Source organism: Myotis myotis, unplaced genomic scaffold, assembly GCF_014108235.1.
Source record: "Myotis myotis isolate mMyoMyo1 unplaced genomic scaffold, mMyoMyo1.p scaffold_m19_p_4, whole genome shotgun sequence".
In the NCBI taxonomy this organism is placed as follows: Eukaryota; Metazoa; Chordata; class Mammalia; order Chiroptera; family Vespertilionidae; genus Myotis; species Myotis myotis.
Window position 1 is genome coordinate 76,158,734 of NW_023416346.1, and position 27,782 is coordinate 76,186,515.

The following is a 27,782-nucleotide window of genomic DNA, read 5'->3' on the forward strand; positions in this document are numbered from 1 at the left end:
CTGAGCCACCAGCCAGAGCTAAAATCATATTTCAATGGTTTATATTAGTTTTATTAAATTTGTATTTTTATTAGGTATGACTGTTAAATTTTGTCAATAGTTTTCAGCATCTAGCAAAAATAGTTTTGTATTTTCTCCTTTAATATATTGAAATATTAGCTATGTAATACATATTTTTACATAGATTAATTCTTCCATTCATTCTTAGAATAAAACTTAGTTATCCTTATTGCTATATTTTTCATTCACTGCTAGGTTTTACTTATAATTTTTAAATTATTTTAAAATCAAGTTTGAGAGTGAAGTTTATAATAGTTTAAAACTATGAATTTGAAGATTTTTTAGAGTTTTTAAGATCAAAAACATTTTTATAATATTAGAATTAACTATTCTGTAAAGGTTGAGAACAAGTAAACTTTGAAACCATTTGATCTCATTATTTGCTTCCTTTTTTTTTTTGGTGGTGGATTTTAAGATAGTTATTATTTATACAACTAGTGGCCCAGTGCACAATATTCGTGCACGAGGGGGTGTGTCCCTCAGCCCGGCCTGCACCCTCTCCAATCTGGAGCCCCTTGAGGGATGTCTGATTACCAGTTTATGCCCAATCCCTCTCACAATCCGAGACCGCTGGGTCCCAATCACTCGCCTGCTTGCCTGACTGATCCCCCCTAATGACTCTGCCTGCTGGCCTGCTCACCCCCAACTGTCCCCCCTGCTGACTTTCTTGCCCCCAACTGCCCTACCTTGCTGGCCTCATGGCCCTCAATAGCCCTCCCTGGCCAGCCTCATGGCCCGCAACAGCCCTCCCCGGCTGGCCTCATGGCCCCAAACTTCCCTACCTGGCCGGCCTCATGACCCCTAACTGTGCTCCCCTGCCGGTCTCATGGCCCCCAACTGCCCTCCCCAGCTGGCCTAATGGCCCCCAACTGCCCTCCCTGGCCAGTCTCCAGGAAGGTCTCCCGGTCTAATTAGCATATTACCCTTTAATTAGTATAGATAGTAAATAACATTGAGTTTTAGAACTGTAAGTTTCTTGCCTTGCTTTGGAAAAATTATATTATTGTCATTTAATACTTGTGTTATATCTTTCTTCCATGGAGTTCAAATTGCATTATAGCAATTATAGAACTCAGAATATCACAACATTAGAAATGGAAGTAACATTACCAATAATCTAATTCAACTTTCTCATTTTATAAATTAATTTTCCAATAATTTAGTCTTAATCAAGAAAGCAGTTTATTGAGAGTAACTTGAGATGTAGAAATGTTCATATAAAATACATAGTCAGATTAAATCTAGTATTATTTCATTTAGAAAATGTTGATATTTCCCATTTCCCAGGTTTAGATTCAGTAATGTGCTTTTAGGTAGGAATTGAAATTCCCAACAGGTGTTTCTTAAAGATAATCTTTCCAGATTAATCTGATTACCTCTGATTACCTCTTACCTTTACTAAATCATTCCTTAGTTATTTTTGTATGCTGGTTGTGAAGACTAATAGAAAGAGATTATTGTATATCCTCACTTTACCCTCAACTCATCCTCATGTAAAAGTGGACAAGTTTTGAACAATATCATGCCTTTTCCCCATGATCATTGGACTCTTTTCTGTATCCAACTTACCAAATCTTTGTCTAAAGCCCCAGGGACATACTTGCTTCTTAAATTTACAGTATCTTTTAAGTCTTCTTTAAATGACCCACTCAAATCTAACTCAGATTGACTCTGGTCTGGGGGAAGGAAGAGAAAAGGAAAAATATGAATCACCTTATTTTCTACAAGTTTTCACTTTTCATTGTAAATCTTTCATCTTTATTCCAATTCTTTGTAAGCATGGGACATAGTGTTATGAAAGCAAGTGTCAGACTCAGTAACTTTCTGCTGTTTATGCTAACATACTTTCATTTTAATAACATTTTGAAATTCCCTTGAACTGAATTACCAACACTGATGTATTCATTTCTCCTTTGATCATAGGAAACTAAATGCTCTATTACAAAATGCTAATTTTAAGGTGTTTAAGTCTTCTGTTTCGCTCATAGATTTTGAAAAACTCTCTCAGAATGGACCCTTAAGCTTAGAAAAAATAAAACATTAACCATTCTTGATTTTAAAATTTATAAATCAAATAAAAGGGAGTGGCTACAGGTAAATGGGAGAAAATTCTATTTTCTTTAGGTACCAGAACATTTTATAATCAGAAGAATATGTTTCTTTTGAAAATATAAGTTAAAGAACTATACGGTAGTCAGTAATGTTGTGGAAAACTTATCAAGACACAGTTTATTTCCACAGAATAGTTCTATGTCAAAGCCCCGCTGATGTAGATATCATTGCTTATAAATAAGAAAGATTTAAGAGAGCAATCAAGTAAATAAGTTTGAAATGGTAAGTGATATAAAGTAGAAGTATTTAGTATAGCACCTGACACAGAGTATATACTCAATAAACAGGAAGTGTTCAGAAGTAGAAATACAGTCTATAGGACAGTGGTCGGCAAACCGCGGCTTGTGAGCCACATGTGGCTCTTTGGCCCCTTGAGTGTGGCTCTTCCACAAAATACCACATGCGGGCGCGCATGTACAGTGCTATTGAAACTTCGTGGCCCATGCGCAGAAGTCGTTTTTCTGCCTGGGCGAGTGTATTTTGAAGAAGTGGCGTTAGAAGAAGTGGGGGGGGGGGGGTGTCGGTTGGTCGGGCGACAGGAGATGCGGTGCAGGCGGGCCAAAGGATACACAGCGCGAGGGAGGCACGTGCGATTCATGCACGAGTTGAGTGAGCCAGTCAGTCAGCAGTCTCATTGTGCAGTGGTTAGTGCTAGTCGCGTCTGCAAATCGTGCATGGGTGACAAAAGTACCTACTCGAAGCATAAAGTTACCTGTATTTTTCCATCCAGCTGCAAATCCTACAGGTATTTTTGTCATCAATTTAAGAATTGTAATTCTTTTGTGTTGGTGGCTTTATTACTATAAAATGAAACATTTTTTTAGGTGCCCTGTTTGAGATGGCTACAAAGAAGAAGCAAAGAAAAACGGAAGACGAAAACCGTGAATTTAAAGTTGAATGTACCTACCTATATAGTTTAAGTTTAAAAAATTTGGCTCTCAAAGGAAATTTCAATCCTTGTACTGTTGATATTTGGCTCTGTTGACTAATGAGTTTGCCAACCACTGGTCTAGGAAGTTCACTTCTAGCCTAGTTTAAAAGGTTTCATTTAATAGGTGAACTGATTTTCTAATCCTAAGCAAAATGCAACAATAACCACACTCATTTAGAAAACCTTTTGGGAGCTACCTGTCTAGGAGAGACTCTGACTCAGCATACAGAATCCAGATTTAGGCTTTATGCAAATATCATCATTAAGTAACAAGTAACATTTTCATGTTGAGAATTTTGTCATGATTTTAATTCTACATATGGGACCTAAACTTCATAATTATGACCAATTTCTCTGAAGAGTTTCTTTATTCATAGGTAATAAAATTACAACATAATATCTGCTACACTGGGTTATTGTGATAATGAAGTGAAATTATATATTTGAATGTACCATATAAATGAAACGGGTTATTATTAATACCTTAATACTGCTTGCAAATAATTCTTTATTTAAACCACAAAATGGTTAATTTTTTCTAGATATAGGGCATTGCTGACCACCAAATCAAGAAGAATTAACATTTATGTTAGAAATTAGAATTTAAGTTAAACATGCATATTAAAAACGCTCAGATAATCATTAAAAGAGAGATGGTGTATATACTAAACTAGAAGGAAGGGAAAAAATGGAAAGGGTGGGGAGACATCAATATAGAACAGCATTTAATGCCCACAAGAGAGTAAGCTACACCTGATTTAGTCATTTTGTACAACAGAGCAGTCATATTGTAAATACTTAACCTGTGGGTCGCAACCCCTTTGGGGGTCGAACGACCCTTTCACAGGGGTCACCTAAGACCATTGGAAAACACATATATAATTACATATTGTTTTTGTGGTTAATCACTATGCTTTAATTATGTTCAATTTGTAACAATGAAATTGGGGGTCACCACAACATGAGGAACTGTATTAAAGGGTCGCAGCATTAGGAATGTTGAGAACCACTGATCTAGAAGAAAGCAGTAGAGAAAGAATAAAACCTAGAACAAAAGCGAGGTGGATGGAATATATAAAGTAAGATAGTAGAATTAATCCATACCTACTGGCAATCAAAATTAATGCAAATTGACAAAACTCAGATAAATTTTATGGTATGTAAATTATATTTTAATAAATCTGTTAATTTTTAAAAAGTTGATTTAATCACACTATTGTCTATGCCCATGGGTTAAATTCTTCCCACCCATGCACCCCTGCCTTCCCTCTGAGATTGGATAGTCCATTCCATGGGGACAGAAGGTGGGTACAAGCTAGAAAGGGTCAATAGGGGAAAAGGGGGACATGTGTAATAATTTCAACAATAAAGATTTTTTTAAAGTTAATATCCTTGAGCTCTGGGCAAGTGTCCCTGCCTTTCATATCAAATCAGCCAATTATATTTGGTACTAGAGGCCCAGTACATGAAATTTGTGCATTCACGGGGGGGGGGGAGGGGGGGGGAAGGGGGCTCCCTCAGCGAGGCCTGTGCCTTCTCGCAGTCCAGGAGCCCTTGGAGCAGTGGTTCTCAACCTTTCTAATGTTGCGACCCTTTAATACAGTTCCTCATGTTGTGGTGACCCCTAATTTCATTGTTACAAATTGAACATAATTAAAGCATAGTGATTAATCACAAAAACAATATGTAATTATATATGTGTTTTCCGATGGTCTTAGGTGACCCCTGTGAAAGGGTCGTTCGACTCCCAAAGGGGTCGCGACCCACAGGTTGAGAACTGCTGCCTTGGAGGATGTCCCATTGATGGCTTAGGCCCATTCCCCGCAGGGCTTAAGCCGGCAGTTGGACATCCTTAGTGCTGCCATGGAGGCAGGAGAGGCTTCCACCACCACTGCTGTGCCCATCAGCCATGAGCTCAACTTCTTGCTGAGTGACACTCTCCCTGAGGGAACACACTGACCACCTGGGGGCAACTCCTGTGTTGAATGTCTGTCCCCAGGTGGTCAGTGGGTGTCATAGCAACCAGTTCTCTGCCATTCGGCCAATTTGCATATTTCTAGTAGCCTTTTATTATATAGGATAGCTCTGAAACTTGGCAGTGATGCCTGCCAAGTGTACACTTAGGAAATAGATTTTGCATAAATGTAAGAGGCTCAAAACATCACCTGGGACCACCTATAAGTAGTTCTTATGGAGTGGGCCTACCACCATGGGTCCAAAAGAATAGACAAGTTTTTTCTAAGGCATGAAAAGAGTAAGCTACACCTGATTTAGTCATTTTGTACAGCAGAGCAGTGATATTGTAAATACCCACCTGAGGAGAGGGAGGCCCTGGACACTGCTATGGAAGGTGTGCCAGAAGTGTTTGTGCAATGATTCTTTGTGAAGTCCTCTGAGGTGCCTTCAATGGCAGCCAAATCCAAAGAATTTTCAAAACCATGTTCCTTCTCACAAAGTAAACATTAACAGAAAAAAACATTATACTGACAATAATTTACTTTAAAATCCTTCCACACAAATACACTTCAGTAAAGCCACATTTAAGTATGTATTCTTTAGAAGATAGTTGATATTTGGAGGACCCTCATAAGGAGGCCATATAACTCTAAAACTTATTAATAATTACTCTCTAATTAATGCTAATGAAGGCTTTGGAAATAATTTTTCATTCACAAGATCTGGGAGCATTCTACTATATGGTTAGTAAATGATACAGGTACTTCCAACTTACATAAATTATGTATAAGAATCTGGCAATCTTCATACCATCAGAGTAGGCTTAAAACTATGGCCCTATGCTTGTTCCCCTTTCAACATCCTTTCTCCTCAACCACCCCTTACCTACTCCACATCCATTTAACAGAAGACCATGGCACCTTTTCCATTTAGCAGGCTAGATGATCAGAACCTGGTTGGTTACATTGTTATTGAAATGGAACTTTCATGCAAGGGGCTTATCAAAGTTCATAAAAGGATAAAGAATGGGTACTTCCCTAATTTAGAGGAATCGGTGATTTTGGGGTACTGTCTTGCTAATAAATGCTTGTGTAAATTGCAGAATTCAGTCTGAGACTTGCTTTCATTTGTAACATATAATAAAATAAAACTCTGTCCAAAATGTCCCTGGGCCCATAAGGGCTTGGCTGTTATATCACTCCAACATTGCTTGAGCATTAAAAACATAATTTTGAACTTTTTAGTAACTGAGTCAAGTTTAAATGTCCATGGAAATGATACCACAATGTGATAATGATCAAATATAAAAGAAATTTTTAAATTCATTTTTCAATAACAATAAAAAATGCTTTTAAAAATTCTACAGGAAGGAATTTCCTCCTTGTTGCCCATACCTTAGACACTGAGGGACATTTTGATGAACTCACTCCAGAGAGATGTGGCTCTCATTTGCTTAGCATGCTAATCACTGCAGCTTCAATATAGACTGTTTTTGGTCTTTGATTATTTTCTAATACATACTCCCTATAGTAGGAAGGATATAGCTCCTAATTACTTGCTGTATACCACCTAGATTTATCATAAGACTGTCACAGCGGTCAAACAGATAAATTAGTTTAGGTCAGTTTTCACCAACTCCTCAAAATATTGTTCATACATTGAGTCCCCCAACAAAGTAAGACCAACTTCCTTAGAAACAACTATGTTGACAGGAAATTTTCCAATTGGCACTCTGGGAAGATAATTACTATTGAACACTAATTTTCCAATTAATATTGTACAGTCATTAACATGCAATACATACCCTGGAGATTCAGACTGTGAAACCTAAAGTTGACAAGTTACATTATAGCAGAGGTCAGGTTAGAGACTTTGATGTTCTAAGAGTTTTTCATTTTAAAAACTTACTTCTCACATGCTAAAGAAGAAAAGAATATTAAAACAAAGAGATGCTGAGAAATGGGACTAATTTGGGAGAAGTTATATTGATTATCATCTCATTCTGTATACTTCTTCCGTTCATCATGAAAGAGAAGTGTGCTTCTTAAAGTACTATTCTGTCTTACGTTTATTCAACAGAAAATATTTCTTTTTGTGTCTCATATAAAAGACTAGCTAGATCAGCTAGAATGCAAAAGTTAGAGCAACACAAGCTATTGCTTAAATATATGTACATATACTCAACTCAGTTCTAGGGAATTTATGTTGGGGAAATCTAAATGTTGTTTAATAAAAAAAATTCGTATAGAGGCTGTCAATTTTTAGGGTATTAGCACATGACAAGGGTGACATTTTCCCCTCAAAAATGGTACTTAAGAAGATAATCCTTGTTTTGAGAACAAACTTGACTAGCTTACTGATCATTAAACTGATAGTCTTCTGCTACCCAAGGATACAGCTGCCCAGCTATTAAATTTTTTAAGACTTCTGTATCAGTTATAAATAGCACCCTTCCCAGTCTATTCCCTTCCCTGTGCTTTCCCTCCTCTATAACCCTAGTTTTTCCCATAATGCAGGTAATGTGTGGCATATAAGGGTTCCCAAGATATTTCCCTAAACTTGTGCCAGTATTTGCTCTGATTGTTCAGTTTCCCCGCAATACCAGTTCCTAAATACTTTGAGGATCATTCCTTGTTAGGTGACCAAAGAAATGAATATAATTATCAAATAGCCATGTATTTTTCTGGCTATTGAATAGTACTGCTTGCTGATCTTAATATAAGTATTTAAGAAATTTCAAATATGGCATCTCTATTATCAGCAAGTACAATTTAGACTAGAAGTGTTTAAATATATCTATTATTATTAAATCTGTCTGAATGCCTTTTGGCTATTCCTTTTAAAAAATCTGTAGAATCTGATTATTCACAACCTCCACTTTTATCTTTCTTTCCTGAAGCCCAGTCTCTGCCATGGCATTTTGGCTTCTACTCTTATTCCCCTACAGCTGCTTCTTAACACAGCTCCCAGATCCTGCATAAAAAGAAGCCATATCATGTCACTCCTCTGCTCAAACCATCTAATTATCCCTATCTTATCCAGAGTAAATGCCAAAGTGCATACTGTGATCTGCAAGGTTCCATCTGTCCTCCTCCCTTCATTCATCAGCAATAGCCACACAGACTGTCTTACTCTTCCTTGTGCATATCACTCATGCATACACCTCAGAATCTATGCACCGGTTGTTCCTTCAGGGGCATTAAACATATTTTAGATATTGGTTGAGCAAAGCCACTGATTTTTCAAGGAGGTCGCCCGTAAGTAATTGGAACAGCCATCCAGTAATGTACCTGCTGAATATAAGTGGTGTTCTTTCCTGGAGGAATTATTTACCTCAGACTCCTACATGGCTAATTCATTCAGATCCTTCAAGTATTTACGTGACCAGGACTGGCATATAGCAGGCCCTCATTAAATATTGGCTGTCTAAAAAAAAGCTATAGTTTTTATATAAGGTTTGTATATATATGGTTTTCTGCTTAATCCAAAAAATCTAGTGTTGTTCATTCATTCAAAAGAGCAGCTTCCATATACACACATATATTATACACACATATATTATGCAATTTAAACATTTATTATGCATTGACCCCTTATTTTAACAGATGTATAGAAAAGAAAACTAGAAAATAATTTCAAGACTCTACTTTTCCTGATTTAAATCAGTTTGCAAAAATTTTAGTGCATTCAACATCTTGAGAAGTAGCACGGAGTATCAAAATCAAAAATTTCTAAAATTATTTATATGTTGTTTAAACCATACAGCCATTTAAACCCTCATCACACAAATTCCACCTCTAAACCTGTTCCTTCTCTTTCCTTCTACTGCAGGCTTTCTGTTGGGAGCTAAGGATGCAAGAGGTTCAGTTCTGATAAAGAAGCTTCTACCATTAATCATTGTAAACAACATGCACTGAGATACAGAGAGTTGAGAACCAGTAATGTCATGGTGGTGAGGTCAACTCCCAGAAAACTGATGTCCCTTCACATTTGTGTACTTACTCTACTGATGACTGGGATCATGCTGCATGGGCTTGGGGCTGGTGACCTGTGAGTGACTGGCATCATACCACTGCTCTGGCTGCTCCTCAGGGTCCCAGGACCAACTTCCTTGTCATTAAGATCTGATGAACCAGTGCTTCTTCTAAATGAGAACAAACATTCTGAATTAACATGGAAACAGAGTAGCAACCAAAGACAAAGTCATGGAAAAGCTTATAAAAGAATAATGATGACATAAGGAACCACATGAAATACACCATAGCCATATCATCACCTATCATGGCACCTTCTTCCTCAAAGAGCTTTAGGGGATCACTAGGTTAAACCCTCTTTATCTGACTCTGGAGTTTTTGTCATTGAGTTTCATCCTACCCTTCCAACTATATCTTCCACTGCTCACCAGCATTCTTTCAGCCAGTCTAGGTTCCTTACTATCCTGTCAACTCACCATGCTCATGATCATGCTTCTTCCACCTCTAAGGCTTTTGCTCATGTTCTCCTGATGGAAAATGCCCTATTTGTCCCTCTCCATTCATACAAATCTTCCCCATTCTTCAAGGCTCATATGAAGTCCAGCCTCCCCCACCAGACCTTTTCTGTCAGTCATAGGCCTTGTGACTTACAGTCTTTGCCAAACTATATAGCACTTGACTACACAATACCTTGCTTGGCCTTCTAATTGTTCCACATATATAGGCCTGGGTGCCTCTTTCAACTGTGAGTGCCTTGGGACAGAATTCATGATGTATTTACTATAATACCTCTAGCACCTTCATAATGCCTCAGTACATATTTAATAAAAGATTGGAAATTATGTTTTTTTTCTGTATTTAATGACTGACTCATGGTGCACATTTAATAAATATGGTATGAAAATAATGACATTCTGTAAATAAGCTTGACTCAATTTCATGTTTGTTAAAAGTTATTCCATTCCACTCAATAATGATTAATAAAAAAAATTTACAGCCCTTAAGGTGATCACAGATTTTCTCATTAAACTAGAGGCTCAGTGCACAAAAATTTGTGCACTCGGGGGGGGGGAGGGGGCATCCCTCAACCCGGCCTGCGCCTATTCACAGTCCAGGACCCCTTGGGGGATGTCCACCTGTCAACTTAGGCCCACTCCCTGGGGGATCAGGCCTAAGCTTGCAGTCAGACATCCTTCTGGCATCCAGGAGCCCTCGGGGGATGTCCGACTAAAGGCTTAGGCCCCCAAGGGATCGGGTCTAAACTGTTAGTTGGACATTCTTAGTGCTGCCACGGAGGTGGGAGAGGCTCCTGGCACCACCACTGTGCTGGCCAGCCATGAGCCAGCTTCTGGCTGAGTGGCACTCCCCATATGTAAGCACACTGACCACCAGGGGGCAGCTCCTGCATTGAGCATCTGCCCCCTGGTGGCCAGTGCTCATCATAGCAGCCGGTCATTCTGCCGTTCAGTCAATGTGCATATTAGCCTTTCATTATTATTATATAGGATGTCCCTAATTCCCCCCTTTTGTCCCCTCTACCCAGCTCTTGCCCCCCACTTCTCTCTGGCCATCACCATACTGTTGTCTGTGTCCATGGGTTGTGCATATATTTTCTTTGGCTAATCCCTTCTTTAAATTCACTTCTTTAGATTTTTATTTTCAGAAAAGTGCTTATAACTGCACTATTATATATTTTCTATTATATCATTTAGAATTAAGATATTTTTTAATTGAACCCTTTTAAATTTTAGCACAATTTAATAAATTATGCTAGAAGCAATTAGGAGATTTTTCATGTAATGCATACACATTTTAATTAATATTTTATTAATTTTTTAATATTTTAATTTGAAATAATCTCATACATGTAAAAAACCTATAAAATACTACAGCATATTATATGTACCCTACACCCAATTTCTTAGGTGTTAATAATTTAAACATAACCATTATACAACTAACAAAATTTGGAATATATTTTTCTTATAATCTCTTTAATGTTACTTAATCCATTTACTTTGTTTTTGTTAATCTTCACCCAGGGATATTTTTCCATTGAATTTTAGAGAGAGTGAAGGGAAAGGGAGAGACACATTGATTGGTTGCCTCCTGCACATGCTTTGATAGGGACTGGGGATCAAGCCAGCAACTGAGGTACATGCCCTTGACTGGAATCGAACCTGGGACCCTTCAGTCCATGGGCTAATGCTCTATCCACTGAGCAAAACAGGCTGCAGCTTAATTCATTTACCTTTAATCTATATGTGTCTTTATATTTAAAGTGAGTTTTGTTTTTGATTCACCCTCATAATCTGTCTTTTAATTGGTGCATTTATGCCACTGACTTTCAGAGTGCTTACTGATAGAGTTACTACCATATCAGGCGGCTGCTGGGGCTTCTGGGGTGGGCCTGCTCTGGATGGTGGCACACTGGTGGCTCGCGCTGTCCTGCCCTGCCTGCAGTATGCAAATTAGCCACCATCTTTGTTGGCGGTTAATTTGCATATTGCACTGATTAGCCCATGGTAGGCGTAGCGAAGGTATGGTCAATTACCATGTTTGTCTATTATTAGATAGGATAGAGATTCATAAGTAAATATAAGTTTTGACAATTAGAGTAGAAGAGAATGTTTTTACTTTATTATTTACCCTCAGTGAGCACAAAATATGCTGCGGTAAAATATAAGCTTTATGTATTTCAGTCTTTCAGTAAAATTTTAATAATTTATAAGTATACCTATAATAATGAATTTCTTATTGTAAAAGTGCAGCAGTGATAGTGATTAGGACTTATAGTTGAGCCAATAAGAGGAGAGATTTATAGGAATAAATAAAGTGTATTTTTTTTTCAAAAGAATATCTGACTGTGTATTTGTCATTAGCAAATGATAAATCTCGCAGAAGAACTAGCAGTGACCATCAAAGCTGTCAAACACAGCTGATAAATTTTTTTAAGCCTGTGCATCAGAGAAGCCACCAAAATCAAGTACGTCCTGACTGATACTATCAGCTGCCACCACCCTCAATGATTATGCAAATAGCAGCTGCATTTACAGAGTATTTTCTAGATGTTACTTTCCATTCAGCAGCATCCCTGTCTTAAAAAATGTATTAATGTTCCTATTTTAAAGATGAAGAAACTAAGTCTTGGAGAGGCTGAACAGTTATTGCATGCATGTATGAATATACTAGTACATACACACACATGCACACACACCTCCAACACACACACACACACCACAACCACCACCACACTGTCACAGTTAGTACATAACAAAGTCAGAAGAAAAACTGAGAATTTTCTGCTTACTCTAAGCCTGTGCTCTTGTAGTTTCTCATATTGTTTACTCATCATTTCACCAGGATCAACTTTTTACAACCAATTAGGTTCTACACTGATAAAGTGAGATATCAAGAAAAAGGTAATCGAAAGATCAGAAGCTGGGATTAGTTTCTTGGAATGTTATTTTAAAAACTATGAAAATTATCTGGTGGCATTCCTTTTATACTACATAGAAGCAGTCTCTGGCTTTGTCTTCCTAGATATGGCACTCTGAATAAAATATAGTACTATGCACTCTGCTCAGGAGGGGTCTAAGACTGTGTCTTTTGATTCTGACAACAAGATAATAAAATTTTGTGATTAAATAGAGTAAATGAATTATAAGTTGGTGATTTTCCTGAGCCCTCCTACCTCAGGTGCTACATTTATATATTTGACAACAGTTAACCATATTCATACCATTCCAAACGATTCTACTCATCTCAGAAGTTCCATTTAAAAGAGACTTAAAGACCTACCTAGTAATGTTGTGTTGTGACTATAGGTATGTACTCTCAGAACAATATTACCACAAAAATCTCTCTACCTACTATTTTAGGTAAAATCTCCTTTAATAAGAAAGGCTAGGAGTGAATCTCTCAGAAATGAGCCAAGAAGTTATGATCCAAAGGTATACATGTGGATAGTTATACTTTTGTCTGTGCGGAAGGTTCTCTCTAACCCAAATGGGTTTGAAAAAGTCCCCATTATAAATTAGCTCCCACAGCCACTGAAGTTCTAGATAGATACCTCAGCTGTGGGGGCTATCACTGAGAACTCTGGGGTCTAAACACAAAGCTGGGCCCCCCAGAACGGAGAAAGGTGCCCACAAAACACATGACTATAAAAATCATCAGTGTTGCTGTCAGGGGAAGATGTCTGGAAATGCAGGCATCCTCTTAAAGTGCCAACACACAAAATTTCATGTGCAGCCACTCACATTGGGCTCAAGCAGAGGAAGGGCAGAGTGGACTGGAGCTGTGTAAGAATAATCCAGGGTTGGGAGCTCAGAGGTTAGAGCTCAGAAGTCAGACACCCTGGCTTCCTGTGCTGAGATATTCCCTCATGCTCCAGAAATCATCTTTCTTAGGCAGAATTTTGCTATCCAGGCAGTTTTTGCCTGGAAGGAAGACAGTTGAACCACCCTATTGAAAAAGGCCTGTGGGAAGGCTGGGGAGTGTTAGTGGGGGAGGTAAGAGATCAACCGAAGGACTTATATGCATGCATATAAGCATAACCAATGGACACAAGACACTGGGGGGTCGGGTGAGGGCATGTGCCGGGAGGCAAAGGAGGCTGGGGAAGGTCAATGGGAGAAAAAAAAAAAGGAGACATATGTACTACTATCTGTAATACTTTAAACAATAAAATTAAATTAAAAAAAGAAAAAGGCCTTGCCTCATCATGTGGAGTTTCTGAGGCCCATTAAGATACTGATAATAACAATTATCCTTCAGGCAAAAGAAATTTCCCCACCCTGTTGGAAAACCACTCACCCCAAGTGTGGACAATTACCTGAGACTACTTGAGGCTGAATCCAATCAGTCTGCAGGCAGAGGTGGGTTTCTGGAGGCTTTGAGTATTTACCTGATCTAATTACTCAGAAACAGCATTTGGGTCCCTGCCACTGCCACTGCCCCAGATGGTGCAGCCAGCTGGACCTCAAGCAGACACCACCCTGGACTGCACAGAAAGGCAAAAGTCAGAGAGAATGCAAGCACCTGAAGGTGACATCTGCAGGATCAGCTCTGTAGGTAAAGGGAATACAGTTCAGAACAGGGACAATAAAGGTGTGAGACTCAAGGCAAACCCAGCCTCTGGGCTAAGGAGTGCCCAACCACTGGACGACTAGGGCAGTGGTTGGCAAACTCATTAGTCAACAGAGCCAAATACCAACAGTACTTCTTCAAAATAGACTCGCCCAGGCTGAAAACCAACTTCTGCGCATGGGCCATGAAGTTTCAATCGCATTGTACGCCCGCACCCGCATGTGGTATTTTGTGGAAGAGCCACACTGAAGGGGCCAAAGAGCCACATGTGGCTTGTGAGCTGCAGTTTGCCGACCATGGTACTAGGGGATTCAACCTCTCAGACCTCAATCAGGTCGCCCAGATCCAGAAAGGGACAGTGACTCACATTCACCTGCAATACAGAAGCTCTCAGGAGGCTCAATATAGACACACCAAGGGACCAGATTCAGTAACATCAGAAAAAAATCCAGTGAGCCCCACAAACAGTGGACCCAAAGCACCTGTATAACATCTGCACAACAAAATTGGGGTTGAACCTCCCTGGCAGCAAGTAAGAGGGGAGATCCCTCCTACAAATGGGACATCAACAATCAAGTCCCAGTTACAACAGGGGAGCCCAAATAACACACACAAGCGGCACTCCTAGAGCATCCAGCTCAGATAAACAAAAAGACTGCACCATAAGACCACTCAAAACACTTTCTACATAAGGCTATCCCACAAAGACTGGGAGGCATAACAGTTCTATCTAATACATAGAAACAAATACAAAGAGACAGCTAAAATGGGGAATGAAAAAACAGCAACCCCCAGATGAGAGAAAAGAGGAATATCCAGAAAAAGGTTAAATGAAATGAAGGAAAGCAACCTATCAGACATAGAGTTCAAAGCAATGGTTATAAAGATGCTTAAGGAACTTAGTGCAAATTACAAGATCATGTAAAGGGTAACAGAGGTCATGAACAAGAACCTGAAAGAAATGAGGAATGATATATCTGACATCAAGAATATACTGGAAGGGATTAAAAGTAAATTTGATGAAGCAGAGGATTTAATCAGTGATTTGGAAGACAAGGCAGATATAAATACCCAATTAGAGGTGCAAATAGAAAAAAAAAAGAATTAAAAAGCAGGAAGGTAGTTTAAGGAAGCTCTGCAACAACATGAAACATCCACATACCAGAAGGGGCAGAAGGTGAGCAAGGAACAGACAACCAGTTTAAAGAAATAATGACAGAAAACTTTCCTAACCTGGTGAAGGAAAATGTCACACAAGTTCAGGAGGCACAGAGAGTCCCAATCAAGATGAACCCAAAGAGTACAACACCTAGACACATCATAATTAAAATGACAAATGTTAAAGATAAAGACAATCCTAAAGGCAGCAAGAGAGAGACAGAAAATTATGACTTATAAAGTAGTTCCCATTAGAATGTCAGCTGACTTCTCAATAGAAAGACTTCAGGCCAGAAGGAAGTAACATGAAATACTCAAATTAATGCAAAGTAACAGCCTAAATCCAAGGCTACTGTATCCAGCAAGGCTATCATTTAAAATTGGACATGAAATAAAAAGCTTTCTATAAAAAAAAAAGGTTAAAGGAGTACATTACCACCAAATTAGCAATGCAAGAATTGTTACAGGGACTGTTTTGAGAAGAAAAGGAGAAAGGGGATCATAGGAATAAAGAAAATAACAATGGCAATAAATATCTATCAATAATAAACTTAAATGTAAATGGATTAAATGATCTAGTCAAAAGACATATGGTGACTTAATAGATAAGGAAACATGACCCATATATATGCCAAATACGAAAGACCCACCTCAGAACCAAAGCTACACACAGACTGGGAGTGAAGAGATGGAAAAATATATTCCTTCAAATGAAAGGAAAAATAAGCTGTTGTAGCAATACTCATATCAGAAAAAATAGACTTCAAAACAAAGGCCATAATATTAGACAAAGAAAGCCATTTCATGATAATAAAGGGAATGACTAAAAAAGAAAGCATAACCCTTTTAAAAATATGTGCATCCAAAATAGAAGCACCCACATACATAAAAAACTATTGATTGAAGCAGGGGGTACTGCAGGGGTGAGGCCGACGGAGCCCTAATGAAGCATGCCCTACTCAGGAGACCAGGTTCAGTGACGCAGATCTAAGTTTATTGTGTAAGTGCAGCAACATATATAACATTCTAGACCAATCAGAAGTTTACACTATCCTTAGGGCAGCCAATAGTAGGAAAGATCAGGGTAGTATGTAAGGGCTCTAGGAGGTCTGCTCAGGTGGGTGCTGCCACTTCCCAGTGTGCCGAGGAAGCTTGTATAGGTGGAGTGTGCTCACGCCATCGCATCTGCCACTGCACTGAGATAAATCTCCTGAGCTCTTCCCACATCTCCCCCTTCTTTTCTTATTAGCGCCTGCTGGAGGTGTATGATCATGGCTTGCTGGGCACTTAGCTTAAGGAACATGTATAAACAGCAAAATAATACTATTCCTATGAAGAATCCTACTATCATGACTCCCCAAATGAGGAGGTTGGCTGGGTTTAACCAGGAAGTTAGATGGCTGAGGGAATCACTTAAGAAACCAAACTTAACGGGTTTCACTCGGGTATTATTGCATGAGGTGCTAGGTATATCCACCCTTGTCCTGGGGCAGTCCCATTATCTAGAGTCCACTTAAGGAGGTTAGGGCTACTGCTCTCAGCCCATACCGTCCCGTTCTATGGCAATGAGACCGGTTCTGCTCCGTCACAGGGTAAGCCCACAGTACAATTAGACACTTGGAAAGCGGGGAATTGTGGGCTGTCAGCGCTGACAGGCAATGAGCACCCCTGGATGAGGTATGGCCGCCCATACATGTTGTGCTCGCGCCTGAGAGTTTGCTGTTATGATGGCACACATTAATAGGAATAATGTCCCTGCTGACAGATTGCCTTCTGGTGCCATGCGTGCAGCTTAGTCCTGTAAGTTCTTGATGTCCCCCCGGTAATGTTGTGGGCTCGTTGATGTCTTGGTCATCTCCGCCGCCGGGGTTGGCTGTCCTCTATGGTCAGGTCCTCCATCTCCTCTACCGGGGGTGATGGTGGTGGTGTTCTATGGCTCATCGCTGGTGGTGCAGGGTTTGATGTTGTGGGCAGGAATCCATGCGGGATTTTTTTCACCTTCTGGAAAATACAAGCAAACCCTCTCTCTTGGGTTAAGAGTGGGTCGGCGCCCTTCCAAGCCCCAGTTAGTGGATCTCTCCACCGGACCAAGGGGAGAGGTGTTGGTATGTCTCTGAGACCTCCCCAATGTTTAAAAATGGGAGGAAGACCGTCAGGGGCAAAATGAAAATAACTGAGAGTTAATAAGGCCTGTTGTAATAGTTGTTGGGGCATGCCTGTATTTCCCCCTTCTTTTTCTTTTTGAATCTGGGTTTTTAATTCTTTGTTCTGTCGTTCTACTATGGCTTGTCCCTGTGGGTTGTAGGGTATGCCAGTAATGTGTTTGATGTTATGTTTTGTGAGGAATTGCTGAAAAGCCTCGCTAGTGTAGCAGGGACCATTATCTCTTTTAATTTCCCAAGGGAAGCCTAATGTTAAAAATGCTCCCTTGAGGGTTGCTATTGCGTGGTGAGTCTTTTCACCTGTGTGAGCCTGAGCATACATGGCCCCAGAGCAAGTGTCAATGATTACATGTACATATTTGAGCCTACCGAAGCTCAGAATATGGGTCACATCTTCTTGCCATAAGGCATTGGGTTGGAGCCCCAGGGGGTTGACCCCTTGTGGCTGGAGGGGGCCTAAAGGCAATAGGGGGCCACAGGTTTTGCATGCCCATATGAGATGCTTGCAGCTAGAGAGGGTTAAATGAGGAAATAGCTTGTGCAAGCTAGTTGCCTCTATCTCTGGATTGTTTTTTCTCTTGTCTTCATGGCTGGAATATTCCTGATAATTTCTCTGTTGCAGGAATCCACATGGTCTTGGAGTTGTTTTCTGAAAATATATAAACGTATTCTTGACCAAAGGTTAATAAAGGAAACTTTATTTGGGGTTCTATTTATTTTTGCTTAAATGAATTTCCTTTGGCTTATTTTGATACCACATAGGTTTTTCATGGGTGTCTTGCTGTTAGCATTATAAATGAAAAAATATTTTCTAGATGTAAATTAATTACAGGATATTTTTCTTTACATGGTATTTTTCCACTATCCTCCCTTTTTTGATTTAATTATTAGGAGACTTTTTGGAAAATATATAATGCAGTCTAGATAACTTTAAATTTTAATTTTTTGCACAAAAATATGACTGCTTTAGGAAGCTTGTATAGGCGGAGTGTGATCATGCCATTGCATCTGCCACTGCGCTGAGAGAAATCTCCTGAGCTCTTCCCACAATTGATGGACTTTAAATGAGAGATTGATAGTAATACAGTCATGGTAAAGGATATTAAGACCCCACTGACATCACTCAATTCATCTTCCAGACAAAAAATGAACAATGAAACAAAGGCCTTAAATGGCACACTAGATGAAATGGATCTAACTGATATTTACAGAACATTTCACCCCAAAGCAACAGAATATACATTATTAACAAATTAACACGGAACATTCTCCAAGATAGACCACATGTTACACCACAAAACAAGTCTATACAAAATCAATATAATACCAAGCATCTTCTCAGATCAAAATAGCATGAAGCTAGAAATCAACTGCAATAATAATAAAAAAAAAACACTAAAAAAACAAACACTCAAATACATGGAGGCTAAATAGCATGCTATTAAACAATGTATGGGTTACCAATGAGATAAAACAAGAAAAAAAAATTCCTGGAAACAAATGAAAAGAACATACAATGACCCAAAACATATGGCACATGGCGAAGGCAATCCTGAGATGCAAGTTCATAGCATTACAGGCCTACCCCCAAAAAGCAAGAAAGGGACAAATACACTATCTAATCCTACAACTCAACAAACTGTAAAGAGAATAGGAAGAAACGCCCAGAGGAAGTAGAATAAAGGAAAAAAATAAAGATCAAAGTGGGAATAAATGATATAGAGGCAAAAAAAATGAACAGTAGAAAAGATCAATAAATACAAGAGCTGGTTCTTTGTAAAGATAACGAGATTGATGAAACTCTAGCCAGACTCAACCAGAAACAAAGAAAGAAGATCCAAAGAAATAAAATCATAAATAAAAGAGTCAATATAACAATAGTCAGTCACCACAGAAATACAAAGGATTGTAAGCAAATATAAGGCATGAAGCCATAAAAATCTTAGAGGAGAGCATAAACAGTAAAATCTCAGACATCTCATGTAGCAATATGTTTAGCGATACATCTCCTAGCAGTGGTCGGCAAACTCATTAGTCAACAGAGCCAAATATCAACAGTACTTCTTCAAAATAGACTGGCCCAGGCCGAAAACCGACTTCTGCCCCATGGGCCATGAAGTTTCAATCACACTGTATGCGCACCCGCACGTGGTATTTAGTGGAAGAGCCACACTCAAGGGGCCAAAGAGCCACATGTGGCTCGCGAGCCACAGTTTACCAACCACGGTCTAGGGCAAAGGAAACTAAGGAGAAAATAAACAAATAGGACTACATCAAAATAAAAAGCTTCTGCACAGCAAAAGAAACTACTATCAAAATGAAAAGGGAATCCACTCTATGAAAGAACATATTTGCCAATGATACATCTGATAATAAGTTAATATAAAGTACTCATACAATGCAACTGAAGGAAAACAAACAATGCAATTAAAAAATGGGCAGAAGACCTGAATAGACATTCCTCCAGAGAGGACATACAAATGGCCAAGAGACTTATGAAAAAATGTTCAAAGTCACTATTCATCTGAGACATACAAATTAAAACCTATCACCTCACACCTGTCAAAATGGTATTCTAAAAAAATCAACAAACAACAAGTGCTGGCAAGGATATAGAGAATGCTTGTAGAAATGAAGATTGTTGCAGCCACTATGGAAAGAATATGCAGTTTCCTCAAAAAATAAAAAGAAACTTCCGCTTGACTCAGCGATCCCATTTCTGGGAATATATCCTTAACACCTCAAAACACCAATCAGAAATAATATATGCACCCCTATGTCATAGCAGAATTACTTACAATAGGTAAGATTTGGAAACAGCCCAAGTTCCCATCCATAGAAAAATGGATAAAAAAAACTGTGGGACATTTACACAATGGAATACTATGTAGCTGTAAAAAGAGGGACCTCTTACCCCTTGGGACAGCATGGATGGGTATGGAAAATATTATGCTAAGTGAAATAAGTCAAACCAAGAAAGACAAATATCACATGATCTCAATTATTTGTGGAATCTAATGAACAAAACCAATTGACCAGCAAAATAAGACCCAAATCATGGAGTAATGGAACAGACTGGCATATCTCAATGCAGAATTAGGGGTATAAGAAGAGATATGACAAAGAGTGTATATACTTATATGCATAGCCTATGGACACAAGCAATAGCTTAGTGGAGGTTGGGTAGGGGCTAGGGGGCTAAAAGGGAGCAAATGGGAGATATCTGTAATACTATGAACAATCAAAATATATTTTTTAAAAGAATGGCAATAAAAAAGTACCTATCAAAAATAACCTTAAATGTAAATGGCTTAAATGCTCCAATCAAAATACATAGGGTAGCTGAATGGATCAGAAAACATGACCCACATATATGCTGTCTACCAGACCCACCTCAAAACAAAAGATTCACACAGAATGAAAATGAAAGGATGGGAAAAATCTTCCAGGCAAATGGAAAAGAAATAAAAGCTGGGGTAACAATACTCATATCTGAAAAAATAGACTTCAAAGTGAAGACCATAACAAGAGACAATGAAGGCCACTAGATCCATAGTAAAGGGATCTATACAACAAGAGGATATAATTCTCATAATATATACACACCCAGTGTTGGAGCACCCAAATATATAAAAATACTTCTAGAGGATATTAAGGGAGAGATGGACAGCAATATAATCACAGTAGGGGACTTTACCACACCCACTGACATCTCTGGATATATCTTCTAAACAAAAAATCAACAAGGAAACTACTATCCTAAATGACATACTAGATGGAATTATTTGACATTTTCAAAATATTTTACCCCAATGCTACAGAATATAGAATCTTCTCAAGTGCACATGTGACATTTTCAAATGGACCTTGAGAGCTTGTTTGGAGGTTCTAGCAGGGGAGCACAGCTACTTGTATACACTTGACCAAAGACCAGTCCTCTCCTCGGGGGCACGGAAGGTCGTCCTCTTCGACCAAGCGCACAGCTTCGGGAGGGAGGCACATGGATAGGTGAGGGAGGAGGGGGACACCAGCCTAGCCAGCCAGAACAGCCAAATCAACCCTGGTGATCAATGGGGTGACAGATGTCACAGCCAGATCGCCCTCACATCCACATTTTCAAAGATAGACCAAATGTAAGGATACAAACTAAGACTCTACAAGTTGAAGAAGATTGAAAACATGTGAACCATCTTCTTGGATCACAATGTCATGAAATTAGAAATCAACTACAATAAAAAAAAACCATTAAAAACATTCAAACACATGGAGGCTAAATAGCATGTAATTAAAGAAGGAATGGGTTACCAAAGATATCGAGGAAGAAATAAAAAAAAAAAATCCTGGAAACAAATGAAAATGAACACAAAACAACCCCAAATCTATGGGCCACAGTGAAAACAGTCCTAAGAGGGAAATTCATAGCATTATAGGCTTACCTCAAAAAAACAAGAAAAATATCTTGAAGGGGAGAGTGGCTGTGATTGGAAGCCCAGCCTTACCTTCAACCGGGAAGACCTTGGATACCACCCAGTACTCTACAACCACATTGTTCAGGGACCAGCTGCCTCAGCTGTGAACCCACGAACACCAAGACTCCAGCCTTCCCAGCCACGGGTGCCTAAAATGTTTGTCCAGGGGGAGACAAAGTGGAGCCAATTACATGGACGGGCCCTGCACCTTCTCACAGAGCAGATAGAAGGAACAGCTGAATTGAACAAAATCCATCCAGAATTGGTGAACTAAACACAGGTGGTGAGACAATCTGTGGACAGAAAGGTCAGATATCGCCTAGAGCAGTGGTTCTCAACCTGTGGGTCGCGACCCTTTCGGGGTTGAACGACCCTTTCACAGGGGTCACCTATATAATTACATATTGTTTTTGTGATTAATCGCTATGTTCAATTTGTAACAATGAAAATACATCCTGCATATCAGATATTTACATTATGATTCATAACAGTAGCAACATTACAGTTATGAAGTAGCAATGGAAATAATTTTATGGTTGGGGGTCACCACAACATGAGGAACTATATTAAAGGGTTGCGGCATTAGGAAAGTTGAGAACCACTGGCCTAGAGACAGCTGAGATCTGGAATCCAGGCTAGAGGGAGAAACACGCACACTGGAGTCGTCTCAGAGGAGACTGCACACCACCAAACCCGTGGCCCTTGGGGTCAATGTAGCCCTCAAATGTGAAAAGGGGTCCACAGGGCTACTGGCAGAAGGGGACTCTAGTTATAAGCCCACAGCCATGGGAAACTACCCAGAAAGGCAGCCCGAAGTTCTATACTGGCTGCACAGTGCCAGGGGAAAAAGACACGAGTCAGTGTGGTTCCTTTATCTTTTTTTTTTTTCCTCCTTGCTTTTGCTTGCTAAGTCCAGTACATAGGATGTTCCAATTAAAAACACTCACTGAGACTGCAGTGGAAAGTTGTTTTTGTGGAAACTGGGGGTCAAAAAAAGGAGAGACAAGCAGAAAACCAGCTCTGGGTCAGTCTGTCCCTCCAACCCAGTATTAAGTGCAGAAGTGAAAAAACAATCTAAATCAGGGGTGGGCAAACTTTTTGACTCGAGGGCCACAATGGGTTCTTAAACTGGACCAGAGGGCCGGAACAAAAGCATGGATGGAGTGTTTGTGTGAACTAATATAAATTCAAAGTAAACATCATTACATAAAAGGGTATGGTCTTTTTTTTTTTTTAGTTTTATTCATTTCAAACGGGCCGTAGTTTGCCCACGGCTGATCTAAACACTGGGTAGAGGGGTCATTTAGTCCCAGAAATTAATACAGAAACACCAACACCCAGGTGTTGTATCAGAAATTGACTCTTGTGTAAATATAACTGAAGGCAGGCAGAGAAACAAAGTGAGTAGAGAGATCCTGCCTGCTTGAAAACAAGGTTGTGGCTTATGACACAGAGGAGTGGTGGACCGCAGGGAACTTCAACACTGTGCTGACTACCTGACAGGAGACAGATGTGCCAGACAGAACAGTAGAGCAAGAGAACGACCTTCACTACTTCACTTTTTTTATTTTTTTATCTTTCACTTAAGAAACTAATTTTTTTCCTCACTTGATTTTACTTTCTTATTATTTTTTTAATTTTTAATTATTATTACTATTATTATTTTACCAATTTTAAAAAGTTTTATTTTATTTTTTATTTATATTACTTTATTCTGGGATTAGTGTTCTACATTCTATTTTTGTTTTTCTTTTAGCATGATTTTACTCTAACAATTTTTCTTTTATGCCAACACTCTCTTCCTCACTTTTCCCCTTTTTCATCCTATTTCTCTTACCCTGCTTCTGCTTACTTTTTCTCCATACTTTCTTTTACCCCCTGTTAGAAATTGATCTTACTCATATATCTAATTTCCTCTCCCCTGCTCCAAGTTCATGCATACTTCTCCCTTCTCTTTCTTCACTAGCCAATTTGTTTTTCCTTTTTTCTTTTTTCCATTTTCTTTCTTTCTTTCTTTCTTTCTTTCTTTCTTTCTTTCTTTCTTCTTTCTTCTTTCTGTCTTCTTATTGTTTGCTTGTTAGTTTTTTCTTTATTTTTCTTTTTTTTTTGCTTCTGTTTTTCCTCTCCTTGCTTGTCCTCTTCTTTTAATAGCTTAATTAATTCCAATCATCAACTCAAGTCTATCTACTCTTTATTTTCTTTTTCCAATAATAAATGAATACATAGATACATTAAAGAAAGAGGAAAATTATATATATATATATATACTAATAAAAGAGAAACATGCAAATTGGTGTCACTCCACTATGCCCACCAGCCAATCAGGATGAGTATGCAAATTAACCCAACAAAGATGGCAGTTAATTTGCATATGCAGGTGAGGAGCGAAGACTGAAGGATGAAGACGACTGAAGACTGAAGAGGCTTGGCTTCTCTGTTGTGGCCAGAATGAAGGCCTGGGTCCCGGGTGTCGGAGGAAAACTGGTGCTGGCATCCAGGGGAAGGAAGGCCTACTGCATGAATCTCTTTGTGCAATGGGCCTCTAGTATATATATGTTAATATATATATATATATATATATATATATATATATATATATATATATATATATATTAGAGGCCTAGTGCATGAAATTCATGCATGGGGGGGTCCCTTCAGCCCAGCCTGCACCTTCTCCAATCTGGGACCCCTCAGGGGATGTCTGACTGCCAGTTTTGGCCTGACCCCCAGGCCTAAACGGGCAGTCAGACATCCCTCTCACAGCCCTGGACTCTGGCTCCTAATCACTCAACTGCCTGCCTGCCTGGTTGTCCTTAACTGCCCCACCCCCGACAGCTTGATCACCCCTAACTGGATCTGCCTGCCAGCCTCATTGCCCCCAACAGCCCCCTCTGCCAGCCTGGTTACCCCTTACTCTCCCCACTGTCAGCCTGGTTGCCCCCAACTGCCCTCTCTGCCAGCCTGGTCACCCCTAACTGCCCCCTTTTGCTGGCCTAGTCACCCCTAACTGCACCCCTGTCAGCCTGGTCACCCCTCACTGCCCCTCCCCGCAATCCTGGCCTCCCTCAACTGTCCCCCTGCTGGCCTGGTCGCCCCCAACTGCCTCCCCCACTGGCCTGGTCATCCCATGCAGCCTGCTGTTCAGTCGTTTGGTCACCCCTCACTAAAACCCCTGCTGGCCTGGATGCCCCACACAGCCTGCTGTTCAGTTGTTTGGTTATCCCTCACTAACCCACTGTCGGCCTGTTCACCCCTCACAGCCTGCTGTTCAGTCATTTGGTCATCCCTCAATAACCCCTGTGCCGGCCTGGTCACCCCATGCAGCCTACTGTTCGGTTATCCATCCAGATGTTTCAGTCGTGGTGGTCCCCAGGATTTATATTATAGGATTTATTTTCTCGTTTTTTGTATTTTGATTTTTTCTTTTCTTCTTATACACTCATTCTCTTTCTACCTCCTCTATACTGAATTGTGGCCATTCAACCATTCATTCAATTCTTTGACCCTACCTTCTGGAAATAAGCTTTGCCTCCTCAGACTCATCTGAGTGTTTATTGTTTGGGTGTCTGTTGTTTGCATTTTTTGGATTAGTTGTTGTTTGTTGTTTGCATTCATCTCAGAGTGTTTGTTGTTTTCATTTTTTTTGGATTAGTTGTTGGTTTTTTGGAATTTTCTCCCTATATACATATATTTTTCCCCCTTCATTTTTCTTCTCTTTCACTTCTCTCTTACATTTTTTCTATTCTAAATATAATTTTTTCCCTCTTTACTCTCCCTTTATTCTCTTTTCTCTGGTGGTCACCTTTATTTGGGGTTATTGGTATGGTGAATACATTTGTATTTGGTGCCCTGTGCATTGGGACTTGTTGTGTTGTATTTTGTGCCTTTAAGAAATGCAGGAGAGAGAGAGAGCCACATAACCGGACACCCTGAGAGGATCGAACATGGGGAGACAAAGAAACAACTCCCATACAAAAAAATGGAGGAATCACCAGAAAAGGAAGTAAACAAAATGGAGGCAAGCAATAAGTCAAAGCATTCAGAGCAATGGTCATAAGGATGATGCAAAGGATGGAAGACAAATTCACCAATATGAGTAAGAACCAAGAGGAAATGAAGAAGAAACAAGAAGAAATGAAAAGTGACATTGCTGCAAGAACACAATAGAAAGCATCAACAGTAGAATAAAAAAAGCTGAGGACTGCATCAGTGAGCTAGATGACAAGGTAGGAAAAAATACACGAGTAGAACAGCAACTGGAAAAAAACTTAAAAAATAGAGCGAGAGTGTGAGGGAACACTGGGACAACATGAAATGTAATAACATGGGCATAATAGGGATCCAAGAGGAAGAGGAAACTGAGAAAGGAATAGAAAACCTGTTTGAAGAAATAATGACAGAAAACTTCCCTGATATTGGGAAGAAAAAACTCACACAAGTCCATGAAGCTCACAGACTCCCAAACAAGATGAAACCAAAAAGACTGACATCAAGACACATTATAATTAAACTGGCAAACACTAACAACAAAGTAAGAATCTTAAAAGCTGCCAGAGAGAGACAGAAAGTTACCTATAAGGGATCTCCCATCAGACTATCAACTGATTTTTCAACAGAAACACATCAAGCCAGAAGGGAATGGAATAAAATATACAAAGTCATGCAAAGCAAGGGTCTTTTTTTTTCTTTTTTTTTTTTTAAATATATTTTATTGATTTTTTACAGAGAGGAAGGGAGAGAGATAGAGAGTCAGAAACATCGATGAGAGAGAAACATTGATCAGCTGCCTCCTGCACATCTCCCACTGGGGATGTGCCCGCAACCCAGGTACATGCCCATGACCGGAATCGAACCTGGGACCCTTCAGTCCGCAGGCCGATGCTCCATCCACTGAGCCAAGCCGGTTTCGGCAAAACAAGGGTCTTAATACAAAAATACTATACCCAGCAAAGCTTTCAATCAAAGTTAAAGGTGAAATCAGGAGCTTAACACAGAAAAGGGAGTTCATTACCACCAAAGGAGCAAAGCAAGAAATGCTAAAGGGACTGTTGTAAAAAGAAGAAATAGGAAGGGAAGAAGGAACACAGGAGTAAAGAATGAAAATGGTGACAAACAAGTACCTATCAACAAAACTTTAAATGTAAATAGATTAAATGCCCCAATCAAAGGACATAGGGTAGCTGAGTGGATAAGAAAGCATAGCCCATATATTTTCTGTACACAGAAGACTCAACTCAGAACAAAGAACTTACACAGACTGATGGTAAAGGGATGGAAAAAAGTTTTTCAGGCAAACAGAAATGAAAAAAAAGCTGGGATAACAATACTTATATCTGACAAATTAGACTTCAAAGTGAAGGCCATAACAAGATATAAGGAAGGCCACTTCATAATCCTAAAGTGAGCAATTCAACAAGAAGATATAACTCTAGTAAACATATAGGCACCTAATATAGGAGCAGCCAAATACATAAAAATACTTCTAGAGGATATCAAGGGAGAGATTGTCAGCAGTACAGTCACAGTGGGGGACTTTAATACCTGACTGACACCACTGGATAAATCCTCTAAACAAAAATCAGCAAAGAAACATCAATCCTAAATGACTCACTATATCAGATGTAATTAATTGACATCATCAGAACATTTCACCCCAAAGCCACAGAATAGATATATTCTTCTCAAGTGCACATGGGTAATTTTCAAAGATAGACCAAATATTGGGACACAGCCAGTCTCTTCAAATTCAAGAAGATAGAAATCATATCAAGCATCTTCTCATATCACAATGGCATAAAACTAGAAATCAACTACAATAAAAACAATGAAAAAAATCAAACACCTGGAGGCTACATAGCAATGCTATTAA

At 39.3% G+C, this 27,782-nt stretch overlaps 1 protein-coding gene across 1 annotated transcript in view; it reads right to left on the reverse strand.

Moving 5' to 3' along the window:
* SYTL5 (synaptotagmin like 5) overlaps window positions 1–27,782 on the reverse strand; it is a 209,135-nt gene that overhangs the window by 109,917 nt on the left and 71,436 nt on the right. Inside the window, exons 5-7 of the mRNA XM_036306003.1 lie at window positions 9,062–9,203; window positions 5,418–5,550; window positions 1,630–1,736 (exon numbers count right to left, since the gene is read on the reverse strand). Coding sequence (XP_036161896.1) covers window positions 1,630–1,736; window positions 5,418–5,550; window positions 9,062–9,203 — 382 coding nt within the window. The remainder of the gene's footprint in view (window positions 1–1,629; window positions 1,737–5,417; window positions 5,551–9,061; window positions 9,204–27,782) is intronic.